This window comes from Bos grunniens, chromosome 5 (assembly GCF_055505025.1).
Source record: "Bos grunniens cultivar Pamir isolate PY7600 chromosome 5, Bosgru_T2T1.0, whole genome shotgun sequence".
Classification (NCBI taxonomy): Eukaryota; Metazoa; Chordata; class Mammalia; order Artiodactyla; family Bovidae; genus Bos; species Bos grunniens.
Window position 1 is genome coordinate 108,080,981 of NC_141169.1, and position 17,332 is coordinate 108,098,312.

Below are 17,332 nucleotides of genomic sequence, written 5' to 3' on the forward strand. Positions count from 1 at the left end.
GCCTGTGCCCACCACAAGAGAAGCCAGCACAATGAGAAGCCCACGCACTGCAGTGAAGAGTAGCCCCAACTTGCTGCAACTAGAGAAAGCCCGCGCTCAGCAGTGAAGACCCAGCACAACGGAAAAAACAAAATAAAATTTGCCTTCCAACAGACGTTGGTAAAGAATCCGCCTGCAATGCAGGAGACCCCGGTTTGATTCCTGGGTAAGGGAGATCCGCTGGAAGAAGGGATAGGCTACCCACTCCAGTATTCTTGGGCTTCTCTTGTGGCTCAGCTGGTAAAGAATCCACCTGAATGCAAGAGACCTGGGTTCGATCCCTGGGCTGGGAAGATCCCCTGGAGAAGGGAAAGGCTACCCACTCCAGTACTGTGGCCTGGAGAATCCCATGGACTATATAGTCCATGGGGTCCACACGACTGAGCGACTTTCATTTTCCAACAGAGGAGACGTGGCTTCCATCCCTTTGCTGGGGAACTAAGGCCCCACATGCAACTAAGCCTGTGTGCTGCAACAAAAATCTAAGACCTGACGCAACCAAATAACTAAAAAATGAAAGAAAAACAAAAGCTCCTGGGAGGATCCTGTTGAGAGAAAAAAGTTGAGTACATGGGAAAGATAAGGAACCACAAACTGTAGAAGTTTTCATAGAAGGAGGAAAGGGATTACAGAAGTAAAGTGTAGAGATTTGGCTAATGCAGAAAAGATGACAGCCTTTGTACTGGGAGCAGGACGGGGAGAGGAGGGACAGGGGCAAGGAGAGGTGGATTTCTGTTCTTCGTGGGGATGCTACAGTTGTGACGCCACCAGATGGCAAAATGACGGAGGGTCGAGGTCAGGCTGTCCCCAGGACTGTTAGAAACATGCATCTGCAGCCTGATAAGGACAGCAGACAGGAAGCGAGAGGACCAGAGGGCTGGTAGTGTGAGGGTGAGAGCTGGGGCGCCGATGAGGGGGGACGGTCCAGTGGGAGTAACCGAGCAGACAGCAGGAAAGACAGGAGGGAGGCTGACTTCGGGGTTCGGAGCAGAAGTCTCCTGTGATGCCAGACCCAGCAGGGCTCAGCAGGGCTCCCTGCTCAGGATGTTACAGGAGGCGACCTGGGTGCTGGCCAGGTTGTGTTCACTCGGGCCGTGGTCAGAATTCACTCGCTCACGGGCCCTGGCTGATGGCTGGCTCCCGCTGGAGGCTGCCCCAGCGCCTGGCCAGGTGGCCTGGCCCAGCACAGCCACCTGCTTCATGGCACCAGCAGTCTCTGACTACATCTGGTAGTAACATGGAGTCTGTATAACATAATCACAGTTCGACATCCCATCGCCTTTGCCATGGTCTCTTCGTTAGAAACATGTTGCGGGTGCACATGCTCGAGAGGACAGCATTTCAGAGAGGTGTGAATACCAGGAGTCAGAGACCTGGGGTTGGGGGTGCGCCTTGGCGTCTGTCCTCCACAGAAAGGAAGGGGATATGGGGATTTGCTGGTCACTGCAGGGCAGCGTGCTGGGAAGAGGCGGGAGCTGGGTCAGGGCAAGGGCCTGGCAAGAGATGGGTGGGCTTGGGGAGAGGGTCTTAGATGTTGATAGAGACTGAGTTCTCTGCCTTTCATGTGTCACACAGACTATGAAAAAGCAATCTGCTTACCTATGATAATATGCTGTGTCAAATTGGTTAACTTTGTTAAGTATATATTGATTTTATTTCCTCCCAAAGGATGGCCTCTTTAAAGAGCAGATGGTTGAGCACAGACACCAAGACAGCCTGAGAGGAGTCCGGGAGAGGACAGGGAGAAAGAAAATGACAGCCTGTTCCCAGCAGAAGAGGCAGAGGAGAAGGAGAGCGTCTAAGCCGATGCTTTGAAATTAGAACTCAGCCTAGTGAGCTCCATAAGGTTGAGAGATGAAATTGTGTGACTGTCCATAAAATGATCAGAGGACAATGGCTGATAAGACCCGAGGATCATAAAAGGGATGAGGGCACACTTGAAGCCCCAGCCAGGACAGCCACCATCCAAGTTGATATACATCCACGTGTGACATTAAAAAAATTCATTATAATTAAAATATGCATTGAAAGAAAGTGTTAGTCTCAGTCATGTCTGACTCTTTGCAACCGGGCTCCTCTGTTCATGGAATTCTCGAGGCAAGAGTGCTGGAATAGGTAACTGCTGCTGCTTGGGCTTCCCTGGTGGCTCAGATGGTAAAGAATCCACCTGCAATGAGGGAGACATGGGTTTGAACCTCGGGTTGGAGAGATCCCCTGGAGGAGGGCATGGCAACCCACTTTAGTATGTCCATGGAATTCTCCAAGCAAGAGTACTGAAGTAGGTAGCTATTCCATTCTCCAGGGATCTTCCTGACCTAGGGATCGAACCTGGGTCTCCTGCATTGCAGGCAGATTCTTTACTGCCTGAGCCACAAGGGAAGCTCAAAATATGTACAGCATGACAATAAAAAGAAGCAGCAGCTGGTAGCTAAAAGCTAGTCATTTAGAGGGGGCAATCAAATGAGAAGCTCTTATAATATATTTTCTTTTTTTTTTTAATTTATTTTTATTTATTTGGCTGAGCTGGGTCTTAGTCACTGCATGTGGGATCTAGTTCCCTGACCAGGGATTGAACCTTGGTCCCCTGCATTGGGAGCACAGAGTCTTAGCCACTGTACCACCAGGGATGTCCCCAGTAAAGTATATTTTCTAAAGGACAGAGCAGGATTGGAGTTAACAGGACACATCCACGATAACAGGACACATCCATGTGAGCTCGTGTTCCAGCTCTCACTGGAGTGGACAGGAGTGGACATTCCTTCCTGCCCTCCGTGCCCATGGAGACGATGTGATTTGCACCACGAGGGCCCAGGTATTTGTCACTAATAACATTCACCATTTAAAAAAGCAGGGCTCCCTGGAGAATGGCTGAGTCCACATCTCAGTGCAGAGAGGTGGCGGCAGACCTAAGTCTGCTAGCTGAGGCCAGAGCTTGGTGATCCAGAGGACTCAAAAGGTGGTGTTGAAAGGAGAAGGGACACAGCAAAACAAACCAAAGCTGACAATCTGAGTTATCAGAAAGGAATCAAACCTTGTAAAAAGCCTGAGTCCCTAATAACACTGAATACTGGTTAGACTTTAAAAAGGTGCATGGGAGCTCTCAAAAATGTCAGCTATTCCAGCAATGTGCATGCCACAGCCAAGTGCGGGATAATAATTAAGCTGTGAATTTCTGGTGCTTTTATCCAGGCAGTAAGATACCTAGGGATGAAAGAGGCCCCGAGCTGTCTTTTTTTTTTTTTTTTGGTGAGGGTTTTAGCGATTTTGTTATTGTGGTAGGTAAAATTTGACCCCAAGAAGTCACTGCCACAGATAATTGCCAGACTGAGTGGCATCTAGACTCTACCCCTAACCTCCTGCAATCTCTGAATCTGTAACAGTATGGTAACTTCAAATACAAAGCTCATAACCCCAAAGTGTAAGGATACTCAAGTCCTAAATCTTCACTGTAGTCATCTCAGCCCACCCATGAGGCCGATTCTGCTTGCTTCGTTTGGACAGAGGCTTGAAAATAAATGTAAATATGATGAATGACACAAACATGTATCGATATTGGAAATTTTGTGATAGGTTTAAGGATATGTGTGGCAGTAAATGTTATAACCGGAGAAGGAAATGGCAACCCACTCCAGTACTCTTGTCTGCAAAATCCCATGGGTGGAGGAGCATGGTGGGCTACAGTCCATGTGATCTCAAAGAGTCAGACATGACTGAGCCACTTCACTTCTTCACTTTAAATGTTATAATCGTTAGGGTAATCTATATTTTCTCTTGGTTTGGGGATAATTTTAAAAACACAATCTTTGTTGTTGTTGTTGTTGTTGGTCAAGCCAAGTGGCTTGCAGGATCTTATTTCCCCAACCAGGGACAGAACCTGTGCCCTCAGCAGTGAAAGCTCAGAATCTTAACTACTGGACCACCGGGGAATTCCCTAAAAATATAATAACTTAAATTTTAAGTAACCTAAATTTTAACTTAGATTAATAAATAACTTAAATTTTACATCCTCTTTAAAAAGTCATATAACATGAAACTAACCATTTTTAAATGAACAATTTTTATCTGCTTTTTTAAGTTGTTGGAAAAGTATAAAAGTATGTGATATATTAGACTTATGATGTTAATTTAATACTAAGGTGCCTTAACTGTGAACGTTAAATGTTTAAATAAGTATGCTTAGGTTTGTAAGTTGAATCTTACTATGTTTCATGAATAGTGTGTGTTCCTACTATTACATTCTAATTGTCTAAGATTTTGTTAGATTTGTAAGTGTGCCTTGTTAGATATTTGAAGTGCCTAATTATAGTTTTGCTAAGCTAATTTAACCAAGTTTGTAAGTGATAGTAAATGTTTAGAGAATTTGTAAGGAAAGTAAACATTAATCAAAAAGAAAAAGAGATTTAACATAAAATACTAGCTTTCTGAACAAAATAGCAGGATTTGCAAGTTGAACTTAATAAAATCAGGCTTTAAAATTTACAACTTTAATCAACCGAAAAAAAATTAAAATACACAAATAACTTAAGTATTCTTTCCCATGCATGAAAGTTTCCCCTCGGGCATTAAAAACTCAATTAATAGTGACTTAGTAGTTTATAAAGTAATACAATGGTGTAGAATGATATTGTTGAAATTTTTGACCACTAAAAATATTACAAGTCAAATGAAAAGGAAGCATCCTTTTTTGAATTTGTTAACTTTTTAAGTTCTAGTTTTATTGATATTATTTTATTTATAGTAACTAAACCAAACAATGATGAGGGGGAGTTCCCTGGTAGTGCAGCGATTAAAACGCTGTGTTTCCAGTGCAGGGGGCCTGGCTTCAGTCTGGTGGGGAACTAAGACCCCACATGCCTGGTGGTGCGGCCATAACAGGGGGCCTGGGTTCAATCTGGTGGGGAACCAAGACCCCACATGCCATGTGGTGCAGCCAAAAAACTAAAAATAAATAACTAACGGCAATGCCTTAACTGATTTGATTAAAAATCCAGACCCTTCTCTGCTGCATATTAAAGATGGTCACTAATTCTTCAAAAGCAAAACAAACAAACAGAAAACCAGTGATGAGCACGTTGATCAAATGCACACCTTTCCCAGGGGAGGAAGTCCATCGCCTGCTCCACCTCCCAGAAGGAGGAGTGATCACTGAAGAGTCACGGGTGGTGGGCACCTGGTTAGAAAGCCTAGCCTGTTGCTTCTCAGATTGCACTGTGCGTAGGAATCACCTGCAGATTTTGATCCCAGGAGGGCGGGTGAGAGTATATGGGTTCTGAGCCCTAAGTGTGTGCTCTGCCCACATGAGCACACACGGATGTGGCTCTTCTCGGGGGTCCCATTTACCAAGGGCCAGAGCTGCCCCCTCAACCAGATCAGCCACGTCTGTGTCTCTGTGGCTGGAACAAGCCGTCTTGCTATCACACTACAGGGGGGCCAGGGGGTCACTGTCTCCTCTAAGGAGGCATTGAAGCAAATGCTGTCTGTTGCCCTTGACTCACTTCCTCCATCATAGAGACCAGATCCAAGATTCTCTGGGTACGGCCATGGGAAGGATAAACAGAACAGGAAGGCAGCCCAGTTTTGCTTATTTGTTGTGTGATCCCCTGCTAGCATATACGCTCTCCCAGGACCTGGACTTTGATTCTATTCACTGCTGCGTCCCAGGAGCAGACACGGGAACCGTGCCAGACACATCCCAGGTGCTCAGCAATTGTTTAATGGGATAAACTTGGCCTATTTGGGCTGTAGGCTTCCAGGCCAACCCTTCTAGAATTTGACATTGGGGTCCAAGTCTCAGCTGATAAAGACAGTGGTCAGTGCCTTGCTGAGCCTCACTTGTGCATCTCTCTCTCTCGAGGGAGAAGAACTATGATCAAGAGTAGATCTGGGTCTTCTTAGGCCCCTGGCTGAAATAAGAGTTGAAGACCATTTCCATCTCAGAGCCCAGGCCAGAGGAGGGTGGTCCTCACTCAAGGCCGAGGGAGGACACAGACCAGAGGTAGAAATAGAGCAGACGGCAATCGAGAGAACTGAGGCCCCAAAAGCTGCAAGGGGAATGTGATGAGTTGCCAAACCCAAGGGAGCAGAAGCAAATATCAAAGCCAGGGACCACGGCCAGGAATCCAAGACCCAGGGAGATGAAGGGGAAGAGCAAGTGGGCCTGCAGTAAGTGGGGAGGAGCCGGGCCGTTCCCCGGAGCAGGCATGTAAGGCTTGCTTTAATGTGCCTCCAGGAGCAGGGCCAGGGCAGTCTGTCAAGATTAAAGGGGGCCTGGGTGGGTTAGACAGAACGGCATTCCCTGGGGGCTCCTGGTTTTCTAGAGCTAAAGCTAGGAGTTGGGGGAGTGGGCGGTGTGTGGTTTCTCGAGTCCCAAGGCTGCTTTGAATTCCAGCTTGCACTTCCCAACTTCGTAACCTCTAGCAGTCACTGAAAAGTCATCTCACCTTCACTTGCTGTTTGTTTTTGTTGAGGGGCCAAGCTCTGTCTGACTCTCCATGACATGTATGGACTGCAGCATGCCAGGCTTCCCTGGCCTTCACTATCTCCCAGAGTTTGCTCAAACTCATGTCCGTTGAATCAATGATGCCATCCAACCATCTCATCCTCTGCCGCCCCTTGCTGTTAGGAAGGTGCAAACTCATAATCAGTTTAAAGTCTGTTTCTCCCCCACAGTCTCCAAGTGATATAGGCATATACAGCCTCCACAAAGTGTCTACATCAGGATCAGTGGGGGATTCAGAGAAAGAAACTGGAAAGAAGTCGGTCAAGTAGTGACTGGAGAGGAAAAGCAGAAGCAGAGAATCGTGCCAAGCTTCAGAAGTGCTGGGCTCGCCTTTGGGAGGGAGTCTGCAGAGAGAAGCAGATCCCCTTTGATATCAAGAAAACACCTCCCCGTCCCCGCCCCCATCACAGGATGCTCGGCAGGCTCTTGCTCTGAACATCTCATTGCTACCCGATTACTTCCAAAATGGGACTGCTCGCCCGCCAGCTGGCATGCACATTTCCCTCCGGTGTTTGTGGTTGTCTGATCTTTACTTCTCTAATTATCCTCCACAGTCTCCACCCCTGTGCAAATAGCATTTTCCAAAGAGATGAGAAAGCTTCCATTGTCAATGACTGCCAGTGACTCTCAGGGTCTCCAGGGCCAGCTCCCAGCTCTCCGCCCAGCACCAGCATCTGGAACAAAACCTCCTACATGTTCCTAACCTGCTCCCCACTACAGTCACCAGGCGAGGAGCCAGAGGATCCAGGTGGAAGCACAAGATCTGCGACGTAGTGACCGGGTGACGTGCGTGAGCGATTCTTCTGAGCCTCGGTTCCTTCATCTATGAAGAAAGCGTCTACAGCATCACAGAGCAGCTGCAAAACCAAGCAAGACAGTGTGTTTAAAAGTGCTATGTAGGCGCTTCCCCGGTGGTCTGGTGGTTAAGAATCCGCCTGCCAATGCAGGGGACTCAGGTTCGGTCCCGAAAGATTTCCCATGCCGAGGAGCAACTCGCCGCGACAACTGAGCCCACGTGCCTCCTGCCTGTGTTCCACAGCAAGGGAAGCCCACGTGTGATAGCAGAGAGTAGCCCCCGCTCGCCACTGCTAGAAAGAGCCCTCAAGCAGTAACAAAGACCCATCACAGCCGAAAATAAATAAACAAACCTTAAGAAAGAAGTGCTCTGTAAACTGAACGTGCTAGAGTCAGGAGTGGGATTATTCCTGTTGTTGTTATAGCCATTCATGCTTCAAACATTATGCCGTGATGCACGAGTTAGAAATATGTTTGGCTGCAAATTACAAAAAAAAACACAAAAGAAAAGTGACTTAAAGAAGATAGTTTATTTCTCTCTCACATAAAATCAGTCCAGAGCTGTAATGGTGCTTCATGGAACCAAAGATCCAAGACCCTTTTACCTTATTCGTTTGCCACTGGTAACTTCTATTCCTAAGGTTATTTCCTAGTACAAAATGGCTGCAGGAAATCCAGCCATTACATCACAATCCAGTCAACTGAAAAGAAGGAGAGGTGAAGAAGAGCATGCTTTCTTTCATTAATTTACTTGACTTCCCCATTTCTTAGTTGCAGCATGTGGGATCTAGTTCCCTGACCAGGAATCTAACTCAGGCCCCTGCATTCGGAGTGTGGATTGTTGGCCACTGGATAATCAGGGAAGTCTCCCTCTTCCTATTAGGACGCTTCCGGAAACTGCAGCTCTATTTGCCTCCATTGGTCAAACTTAGCCTCATTTAGTGGCACAGGAGACTAGGAAATATGGTTTTTATTCTGAGGGCCATGTGCCCAGCTAAAAATGGGGGGTCCTATTATTCAGGAAGAAGGGAAACCAGGGCATCTCTGCCCCAAATGATCATTTCTCTCTCCTCACTTTAATCTACATGCTAGTGCACAGCTCCCCTAGAAATGCTTTTCTCTTTACAACTGAGAAGAAAACCACTATTTCCTGCTTTCCTCCCCCCTCTCCTCTGCCCTTCAATGTTGGAAAGACTCAGGGCAGTCCTGGCGACACCTCCTCTTCTCCAGCCATCTTCTCCTCTTAAGTAATCTCATCCAGTCTCAAGGGCTTAAATACCAACCCAGGCGCCAGTGAAACCTAGACCGAGCCCTGACCACTCCCCTTCATTCCAGAATCGCAAGGGCAGCTGCTATGGACGCCTCCACTGGGAGGTCTAACAGGGATCTCAGCTCAGCTCCGATCTCCACCCGCATATTTGCTCCTCCTTGAGTCTCTCCCATCACTGTAAGTATGTGACTTGAGCCAGGAATCTTGGAGTTAACCTTGCTTCCTCACTTTCCTGCCCGCCCTGGACCCAAGACTCAGGAAATCAAAGTGACGGTCTTCAAACACATCTCAAGGTCATTGGCTTTCTTTCCTCTCCTCCACTAACCTGCATCCAGAGCACTGTCACTCCCCTCAACTCTGCAGCCACCTCCTAATGGGGTCTCCCTGCTGCCCCCCACCCCTGCCCTCCACTTATCTATCCTCACCTGACAGCCAGATTGACATTTCAAATAAGTGACTCAGCACAAAGGTGGCAGATTCCACAAATCCATCTTTGTATTCTCTTGAAATCCTTCTAAGATGACTGCATAGGGATTTTTTTTTTTTTTAAGATATAAATCCTTGAGGATATAAATCTTTTTTTTTTTTTTTTTAAGATATAAATCTCAACAAGATCAGGAAGATGGGGAAGAAGTTCAGGAGCTGGAAAACAGAATGGGTGGTGGCTGACTTAGCAGACCAAGAGAGCAGAACCCTAACCCAGAGGAAACCAGAAAGGAGCATGGTTTCTACCACTGACCCAACTTGCCAAGAGTCAAGAGCCAACAGCTCTGGGGGTCTCTGCAAGCGGAGGTGGAGGTGGCGGCTGGGGGTGGGGGGCTGCTCCAAGTCAGTTCAGGAAGAGATCAATGCCCCAGAGCCCCTCCTGACTCCTTGCAGCTCCCCCTCCCAGCTCCGGCAGAAGTCTGAGCTCTTCCCCATGGGCTGGGGGACACCAGATCCAAGCGAGCATGAGAGGCTTGTGCAGAACAGGGGGTCCGTGGGCAACACTGGGGCACTTTTCTCCCACTTGGTTCATAAGAAGCTCGCGGCTTGACGGTTCTCCATGGCAGGAAATTGGGGGAGCCCTTACATGAGAAACGCTGGACTGGAAGAACCACAAGCTGGAATCAAGATTGCCGGGAGAAATATCAATAACCTCAGATATGCAGATGACACCAGCCTTATGGCAGAAAGTGAAGAGGAACTCAAAAGGCTCTTGATGAAAGTGAAAGAGGAGAGTGAAAAAGTTGGCTTAAAGCTCAACGTTCAGAAAACGAAGATCATGGCATCTGGTCCCATCACTTCATGGGAAATAGATGGGGAAACAGTGGAAACAGTGTCAGACTTTATTTTTGGGGGGCTTGAAAATCACTGCAGATGGTGACTGCAACCATGAAATTAAAAGACGCTTACTCCTTGGAAGGAAAGTTATGACCAACCTAGATAGCATATTCAAAAGCAGAGACATTACCTTGCCAACAAAGGTCCATCTAGTCAAGGCTATGGTTTTTCCTGTGGTCATGTATGGATGTGAGATTTGGACTGTGAAGAAGGCTGAGCGCTGAAGAATTGATGCTTTTGAACTGTGGTGTTGGAGAACTCTTTGAGAGTCCCTTGGACTGCAAGGAGATCCAACCAGTCCATTCTGAAGGAGATCAGCCCTGGGATTTCTTTGGAAGGAATGATACTAAAGCTGAAACTCCAGTACTTTGGCCATCTCATGCGAAAAGTTGACTCATTGGAAAAGACTCTGATGCTGGGAGGGATTGGGGGCAGGAGGAGAAGGGGACAACAGAGGATGAGATGGCTGGATGGCATCACTGACTCGATGGATGTGAGTCTGGGTGAACTCCAGGAGCTGGTGATGGACAGGGAGGCCTGGCGTGCTGCGATTCATGGGGTTGCAAAGAGTCGGACACAACTGAGCGACCGAACTGAACTGAACTTTCCACGGAACCAGATGAGGCCAGGAAGCAATGCCCTAAAGCAGACTGCACCCTAACACAAGAACCCCACCAGATGGTCACAGACGAGCCAATCCCCCGCTCATAGCTGCCCACCTGCTCAGAGTCTCCCACCGGCATCTGGGACCCTTTTAAGCAGAGGTAGACGACCAACAGATGACTGGGTGGATGATCAAGGATTACTGGGAGTCTGAGCTAAAGCTCCAGTGCAAACAGCAAAGTCTAAAACAGATCCGGAGGAAACAGGTCAGGTTGGGATGGGACGCACGCCCCTGAAACGACTGCTACCCTCACTCAGGTCAACCAGTGATGATGTGGCCCCGAGACAGGGGCAGGATGCCACCCCAGCTGCACCCATGCCACTTGCCCGTCTTCCCACCTCAGCGCCCTCCCAGCGGGCCTCACTTCCCAGGTCGTCATGTGGCCGCTCTTGCTGTCACCGTGGACAGGCCCTCGTTGGCCCCTGCTCTGAGGGAGGCCCTTGGTCACGCTCTGACTCAGGAGTTGGGAGCAGTTCCTGGAAAGGGCCACTGTGAGCCAAGCCACCAGAGCCCAGTCCAATGACACCCAATTTGCCGACCCTGGGACTTGAACTGCAGACCATTGTTACAGGCCATGTGCTAGTGTCCTTTGGATTTCTTTTTAGCCATTTAAAAACATAAAAACCGTACTTAGTGTCACCAAACTGTACAGTTAAATATGCTGAAAACAGTGTGTTTTATATTATGTGACTTTTACTACAATACAAAAAAGGTTTAATAATAAAAAATAAAAACCTTTCTTAGCTGCCAGGCTCTACAAAGGCAGGCGGTGGACAGGAAACGGCCAAGCTGTGTTCTGAGACGCCCCCCGACACACCCGCCACCAGTGACCCGGCTCCCCAGGGAGGAAGGGCCCCTGGGAGGGGTCCCGGGTCCCAGGGAGCGGTGCAGCTCAGGGTGGACTGAAGTGTGCTGGGCCCCTCAGGCCACTATAACCTGCAGTTCTGATTTTGGAGAGCCAGCCCCGTGGGCCTGCTCACTCCCGGGTCAAAGCTAACGTCACGTTCCCAGAAGGCCAACTTAGGGACGGCATCCCTAAGGATGCCCAGCCTGAACCTCCGGCTTTGACCACTCTTTGAATGCAGGGGGTGTTAAGTCCATTTGCTGTTTACTGAGTACCTAACGCTCTGCGTCTAGAACCACGGTGCACACAGAGCCCAGGGTCTCAAAGGAGGAGGGGAGGTTGACTGGCCCGGGTGGCGGCCGAGGCTCATCCTCCCTGACGGCCGGCCAGCTGGACCTGCTGCCTTGTCTTCCGTCCACAGGGACTCCTTCATTTCCATACAAGGAAAGCACCGCACAGACGCCTTTGTGTGTGGAGCAGACTTTACTGAGGTTTGGAGACAAAGGGGGTTCACAGAGCAAAATACAAACACTTGAGGTTGAATATCAGACACCCATGAACCTGGACACCATTTCCTCCCACCGGCCTCCCGCCCTCCTCGGAGGCACAGGCCCACTCACCCGTCCTGTCGCGGGAAGTGAAACAAAACCCACTTCCGGACAGCTTCTCAATCGGAGCAGCCCGGCGCTCCCTTTCCAGAGTTATTTTCCCAGTGAAGAACACCTGCTCCCTGTTTCCAACCAGACCCCCACCTCACCACCGCACCACCCGCCCACGGAGTGAGGAGGAGAGTCTAAAACGGTGGCCTCCTTGCTGAACCAGGCGCCCCGAAGCCTCCTCTCTGCCTTTTTTTTGGCCATACCGCAGCATGTGGGATCAACCAGCATTCGAATCCATGCCCCCTATATTGTTAACCCAGAGTCGGAACCACTGGACCACCGGGGAAGTCCCTTCGCTCTGCCTTTGCAAGGACGTCAGAGCAGAGCTTTTGTTTCTCTAAGAATGTGTGTGCGTGTGCTGGCACCTACGTGTCCATACGTGTGTGTGTGTAGTGTAAGTGTGTCTGTCTATATGATGGATGTTGAGTGTGTGTGTGTAGGTGTGTGGTACATGCAGTATGTTTGTGATGGTGCGTATGTCTATGTGTGAGTGTGTGCGTATAATGTGTACTGCATGTGTGTGTATAGAGTGTGTTACAGTGTGAGTGTGTGTGTAGGAGTGTGGTACGTGCATGTGTGTGTGATGAGTATATGACTGTGTGTAGGTGTGTGTGTCTATGTGTGTAGTTGTGTGTGCTGCATTGTGTGCATGGTGTGTATGCAATGTGTGTGCCCGTGTGTGTGCTGTGAGTGTGAACGTGTAAGTGTGTGTGGCCAAGGTGGCAGGGGCAGAGTCAGGACCAACCTCTTCATGCGTCGCACCCCGCCGTGTGCCCCTTGAGCTGGGTGTGGGGCTGCCCCCTCACACGTGTGCTCACCCTCCTCCCCACAGCAGCCCACAACCAGCCCACTCCATTCCCGTTTCACGGACGAGGTCACAAAGGTTCCCAGAGCTAAGTCACTTGCCCCAGGCCACACGACTGGTAAGAAACCGACTCAGCCCCCAGCAACCTGGCTCCGGGTTTCCATCCTCAGAACAACTGCTCCAGATTCACCTTCTTGCTTCCTTTCTTGGCTGACACAACAGTAATGTCAGAAGGGGTCAAACGCAGTGACCCCCGGGATAACCAGGTAAAATGGGCCACAGCCCAGCTCCAGCTCTGCCCCTCCTCCGGGCAGATGTGGCCCACATGTGCACAGGTGGCCCTGTCCCTGCAGGGTTTGGGGCTCCCTGTGGTCACCATCCCTGCCAGTAAGGGCCGCACCGCCCCTGGCTGGGTGGGAGGGGAGCAGGTGCCCCGGCCCCACGCTCCTCACCCGTTGGATCCAGTCTACATGCCCCTCAACTCCTGCTGCATGGGGCTCCCCCCGTTAGGAAGAGCACCCCCACTCAATGGAAAGTCCCTGATGACTGTCGGGGCCCTGCTTAGTCACCAGACACCACGGGTCAGGCACCGTCCGGTTTCCACGTCCCCACCTCTTGGCTCCTAGTGCCATGAGGAGGGTCCTATCGCTAAGGGTCGCACAGACTCCAGGACCCTCACTCACAGCCCCAAAGGCACGGATCACACACCTGGGAATGTTCACCAGGCGCCTGCCGTGCCCCAGACGTGGGGTTTGGATTGTAGAAGGTGACAGAGCAGGACACCTCTGTCCTGCAGTGGCTCCCTTGCCCCTGATGCTGAGTCCAAGGATAAGACAGACTCGGAAACAATGACACTGCTCTGTGGGCCACAGCCGCCTGGTGTCGTTTCCCAGAAACCAGACTCGACAGTATTACTCCCTCTCTTAAGATCCTTCCAGGACCTCCCATCATACAGAGGAAAATCCAAGCCCTTCCTGACCTTGGGGGCCAGGAGCTGGGCCACATCTGGACCTGCAGCTCCCTCTCTCGGTTCCTGACATGGCCTCCCTGCTGTCCCCAGGCACACGCCACCCTCCCCAGGCCCCAGGTCCTCTCTCATCTCCTGGTGGTCCCCCGTCAGTCTGCCCATCCTTTACCCACTCGGGTTGTCTTCCCTCCTCAGTAGGACATAAGCTTCCCAGAGACCCCATCTGTCTCAGCCATCGGTACATCCCTGTGCCTGGCATGAACCGGAAGTTAAATAAACACATGTTAGGCTGGTGAATACATGCATTCAGATTCCAGAACACTCCAAGCAAGTTAGCTGGCCTCTCTGGACGCCCTTCCCTCATCTTTAAAATGGGGAGAGCACAGCACCCCCGGGTGAGAATGGAAGAGATGTCTCAGCCCCGATGCCCAGGGATGGGTGACAGGTGCCCTGATGGGTTGTGAGTGGAATGCTTTTGCCCCGCCAGGCAGGAGCCAGCATCCCTTCTGCAGGAGAAGTGGCTCCATGCTGGGAGTGTCACTCCATGCAAGAATGAGTGACAGTTCTCCGGGGGCCTGCTGGCCAGGGGACATGAGGTGCCAAGACTAAAGGCAGAGAGTGGCTAGGAGGGGATGTGTGTGAGATGGCGGCGCAGGAGAAGCAGGCCGGGTGGGATCTCCCATTTATTGGCCCCATGGGTCATGGTCTGCACTGTGCCTCAGGGAGAGGTGCCTAGATCTATGTTCTCGGTGGTGGAATGGTCTGGACTTTCCAGCTCTAAGTAGGTGACTGTCCATTAGGCTGCTGAGACCAGGTCCTAAAGAGAAGGGAACACTCGCAGCCAGCCCCTGGCCCCAACATCTACATGGACTCCCTAGACCCAGGACACAAAACGATGGGCGCAGCTTGCGCATCCGTCCCAGGGCCCAAGGCTGCTCACACGCAAGTGTTTGTCCGAAGCTTCAGTCCTGTGGGGACGCAGAGGTCACGGGCTCCCTTTATCCTGACAGCTCCGGGAACAAGGGTGGGGAGGTGGGAGGGCAGAGGCCGTGACAGTGACCAGGGGTGGGCAGGAGAGCCTCCCCAGACCCAAACCATACAAAGACAGTAGACGATTCTCAGGGACTCAGGGACCCCTCGCCTCCCTCCACATCACATTGTCTATAGATGAGAGGCGGGCCCCGGAACCCAGGAGGGAGACACGACTTAGCCCAGGGTCTAGCAGCTGTCCAGAAGGAACCTGGAGGGCTGGTCCGCCTGCCCTGTCCAGAGCTGCCAGCAGACTGCCTCTTCAGGCTGCTTATCTAGGCAATGCCTCTCTTTCAAGAAGCAGCCCCTCTCAATTTCCGCCTCTTCTCTGAACCTTCCACGCCCCACCCCCTCCCACCTCTGAATTCCAGTTGCTCTGAGGACCAGCCCACCCCCACTTAAGAGTTTCCCAAGCTGACTCCTCAGACTGCAAAGAGTCAGTGCTATTAATAATAATGCATACTCACGGCACACACTCGTGTGATTGGCACCATGCTAGGCACTCTACATATACGAGGTAGGTACTATTGTTATGCCCATTGTACAGATGGGGAAACTGAGGCACAGTGAAATTAGGTAACCTCCCCAAGGCCACACTAGTCCAAAGCTGAGCACCAGGATTCCAATCCTAGCCACTGACTCCAGAGCCCTGGCTCCTAACCACACAACACCTCCTCAACACCATCTTATTCACTTCATATCCCCACACATGTCCCTGAGAGATCAGCATACAAAACTCCTGCAGGTGACTCTTGCTCCCCTTGGGCTCCAGGCTCCTGGAAGTGTGGTTCCCTATTAGGGAAGATGACAGCAAATAGCCACTAGATGGCAGCAAAGAGCCGGTTCCCCGCATCCCAAGGGCCAGGAGGAGAATGGTAGCAACTCTTTAGTGAACCTTGCATCAGGCTCTATATAGACCCGTCCTCCTCACTAAGGCCGTCCCCCTCTACAGGGAGGAAAGGACACACACGCTGAGACAGGGCGGGCAGTGGGAAGCCCTAGGACTGAGGCTAGTTGCCAGGAGGAACAGACCAGGGAAGTTCCCTCAGCTGAGGGGTCCCCTCCAGGCCCAGGGTGGGCTCCACTCCCCGACTCCTCCATCCCCAGGGGGCACAGAACCTTCCGTCCAGGGAGGGGGTGGTCGGCCCGGCTGCTCCAAGGTGGTCACCACCCAGCAGGCTTCTTGACTGGGAGGCGTTTGCTGTGAGATGGCAAGGCATACCAAGTGCATGGTCTCAGAGACCACCAGAACAGTGCGGACCTAGGACCAACGTCTTGGCCTTCACCACCGAAGAGGACCCCGAGGGACCCCAGGGGCCCCCCCCCCCACTCTCAGAAGCTGGCCCCAGCACTCCTACCCTCTCTGTCTTGGGCTACCCCGACCTGGAACCCACCCCCCGGGCAGCTGGTGTGGCCAGAGACTTCACGTCCACTGGAGCTAAAGAGCTCTGATTGCCCCTGTCTAACCTCCACACCTGAAACCCACCCCCGAGCTGGGCTGGCCTCCCCATCGGCTGTTCAGGGGGAGCAGCAGCAGAGGCGGTGGGGGAAGGGGGGCAGACACATCGCTCCCCATGGCCGAGGTGCCTGCACGGGACACGCAGGCCGGGGACCCGCGCCCGTCCCCAGGCCTCCCACTGTGGCCAGAGCCGGGGGCAGGGCCTCCAGGGCAGCTCGGGGACATGCCATCTTGAACGTTGGCAGCTGGTGACCATCCTGGCCGAGTCCATGGAGCCCTGGCTTCACAGCTGCGCCCGGGGCAGGGTCCGGCCCCTTCTCCCTCAGCCCTCCCGGGGCTAGCGCAGCCAGACGGGGCCTCTGAAGACGCACAGAGCTGGGGTTTATTGGGCTTGGGCAATTGCGGGTTCAGGCAGAGTTTGCTCCTGGGTAGAAGAGTCACCACCTCAACTCTCGGTGCTTCGGGGGGCTGCCCCTGTGGGGCCCCTCCCCTCGTCCCTGCACATGTGACGTCACCCCCTCCCTGTCCCTGGTCTCTACTCCTTCACCAGCCGGTAGATGTGGTGCTGAGCCCCATGCTCGCTCGCTGACACCTCGAAGACGTACGCGACACACAGCAGGGTCTCCTGGGTGTCTCTGTTGGTGACCACCTGCGGGGGGGAAGGGGGAGGGCCTCAGGAGACAGCGCGCCGTCTGCTCCAACCACTGCCCACTCCTGCCCCCACACCTGCACACACCACACACCTGTCCCCTCACACACACACCTGCCTTCCCACATCGCACACACACACACACCTGTCCCCCCACACCTGCACACACCACCCACCTTCCCCCCACATCTGCCTTCATACCTGCACACACACACACATCACACACCTGTCCCCACACACACACACTTGCCTTCCCACATCGGCACACACACACACACACATCTGTTTCCCCCACCTGTCTTCACACCTGTCCCCCCACACACACCTGCC

The 17,332-nt window shown here is 51.7% G+C and overlaps 1 protein-coding gene and 1 long non-coding RNA gene across 7 annotated transcripts in view; both read right to left on the reverse strand.

The window, feature by feature from the left end:
- Window positions 1-4,507: 4,507 nt before the first annotated feature.
- LOC147372958 (uncharacterized) lies at window positions 4,508-10,778 on the reverse strand. Its single transcript, XR_015164410.1, has 3 exons — window positions 10,646-10,778; window positions 7,687-7,811; window positions 4,508-7,395 (listed from the first exon to the last, which is right to left on the reverse strand). It is a non-coding gene; the product is annotated as an uncharacterized LOC147372958 (long non-coding RNA).
- Window positions 10,779-11,898: 1,120 nt separating this feature from the next.
- TEAD4 (TEA domain transcription factor 4) overlaps window positions 11,899-17,332 on the reverse strand; it is a 67,652-nt gene continuing 62,218 nt past the window's right edge. For 4 of the 6 annotated variants that reach the window (XM_086402401.1, XM_086402400.1, XM_086402404.1 and 1 more), the window contains one exon: window positions 11,899-17,002. In XM_086402401.1, coding sequence (XP_086258527.1) covers window positions 16,889-17,002 — 114 coding nt within the window. In that variant the 3' untranslated portion in view covers window positions 11,899-16,888. The remainder of the gene's footprint in view (window positions 17,003-17,332) is intronic. The other 2 variants (XM_086402402.1, XM_086402406.1) reach the window with 1 other exon arrangement.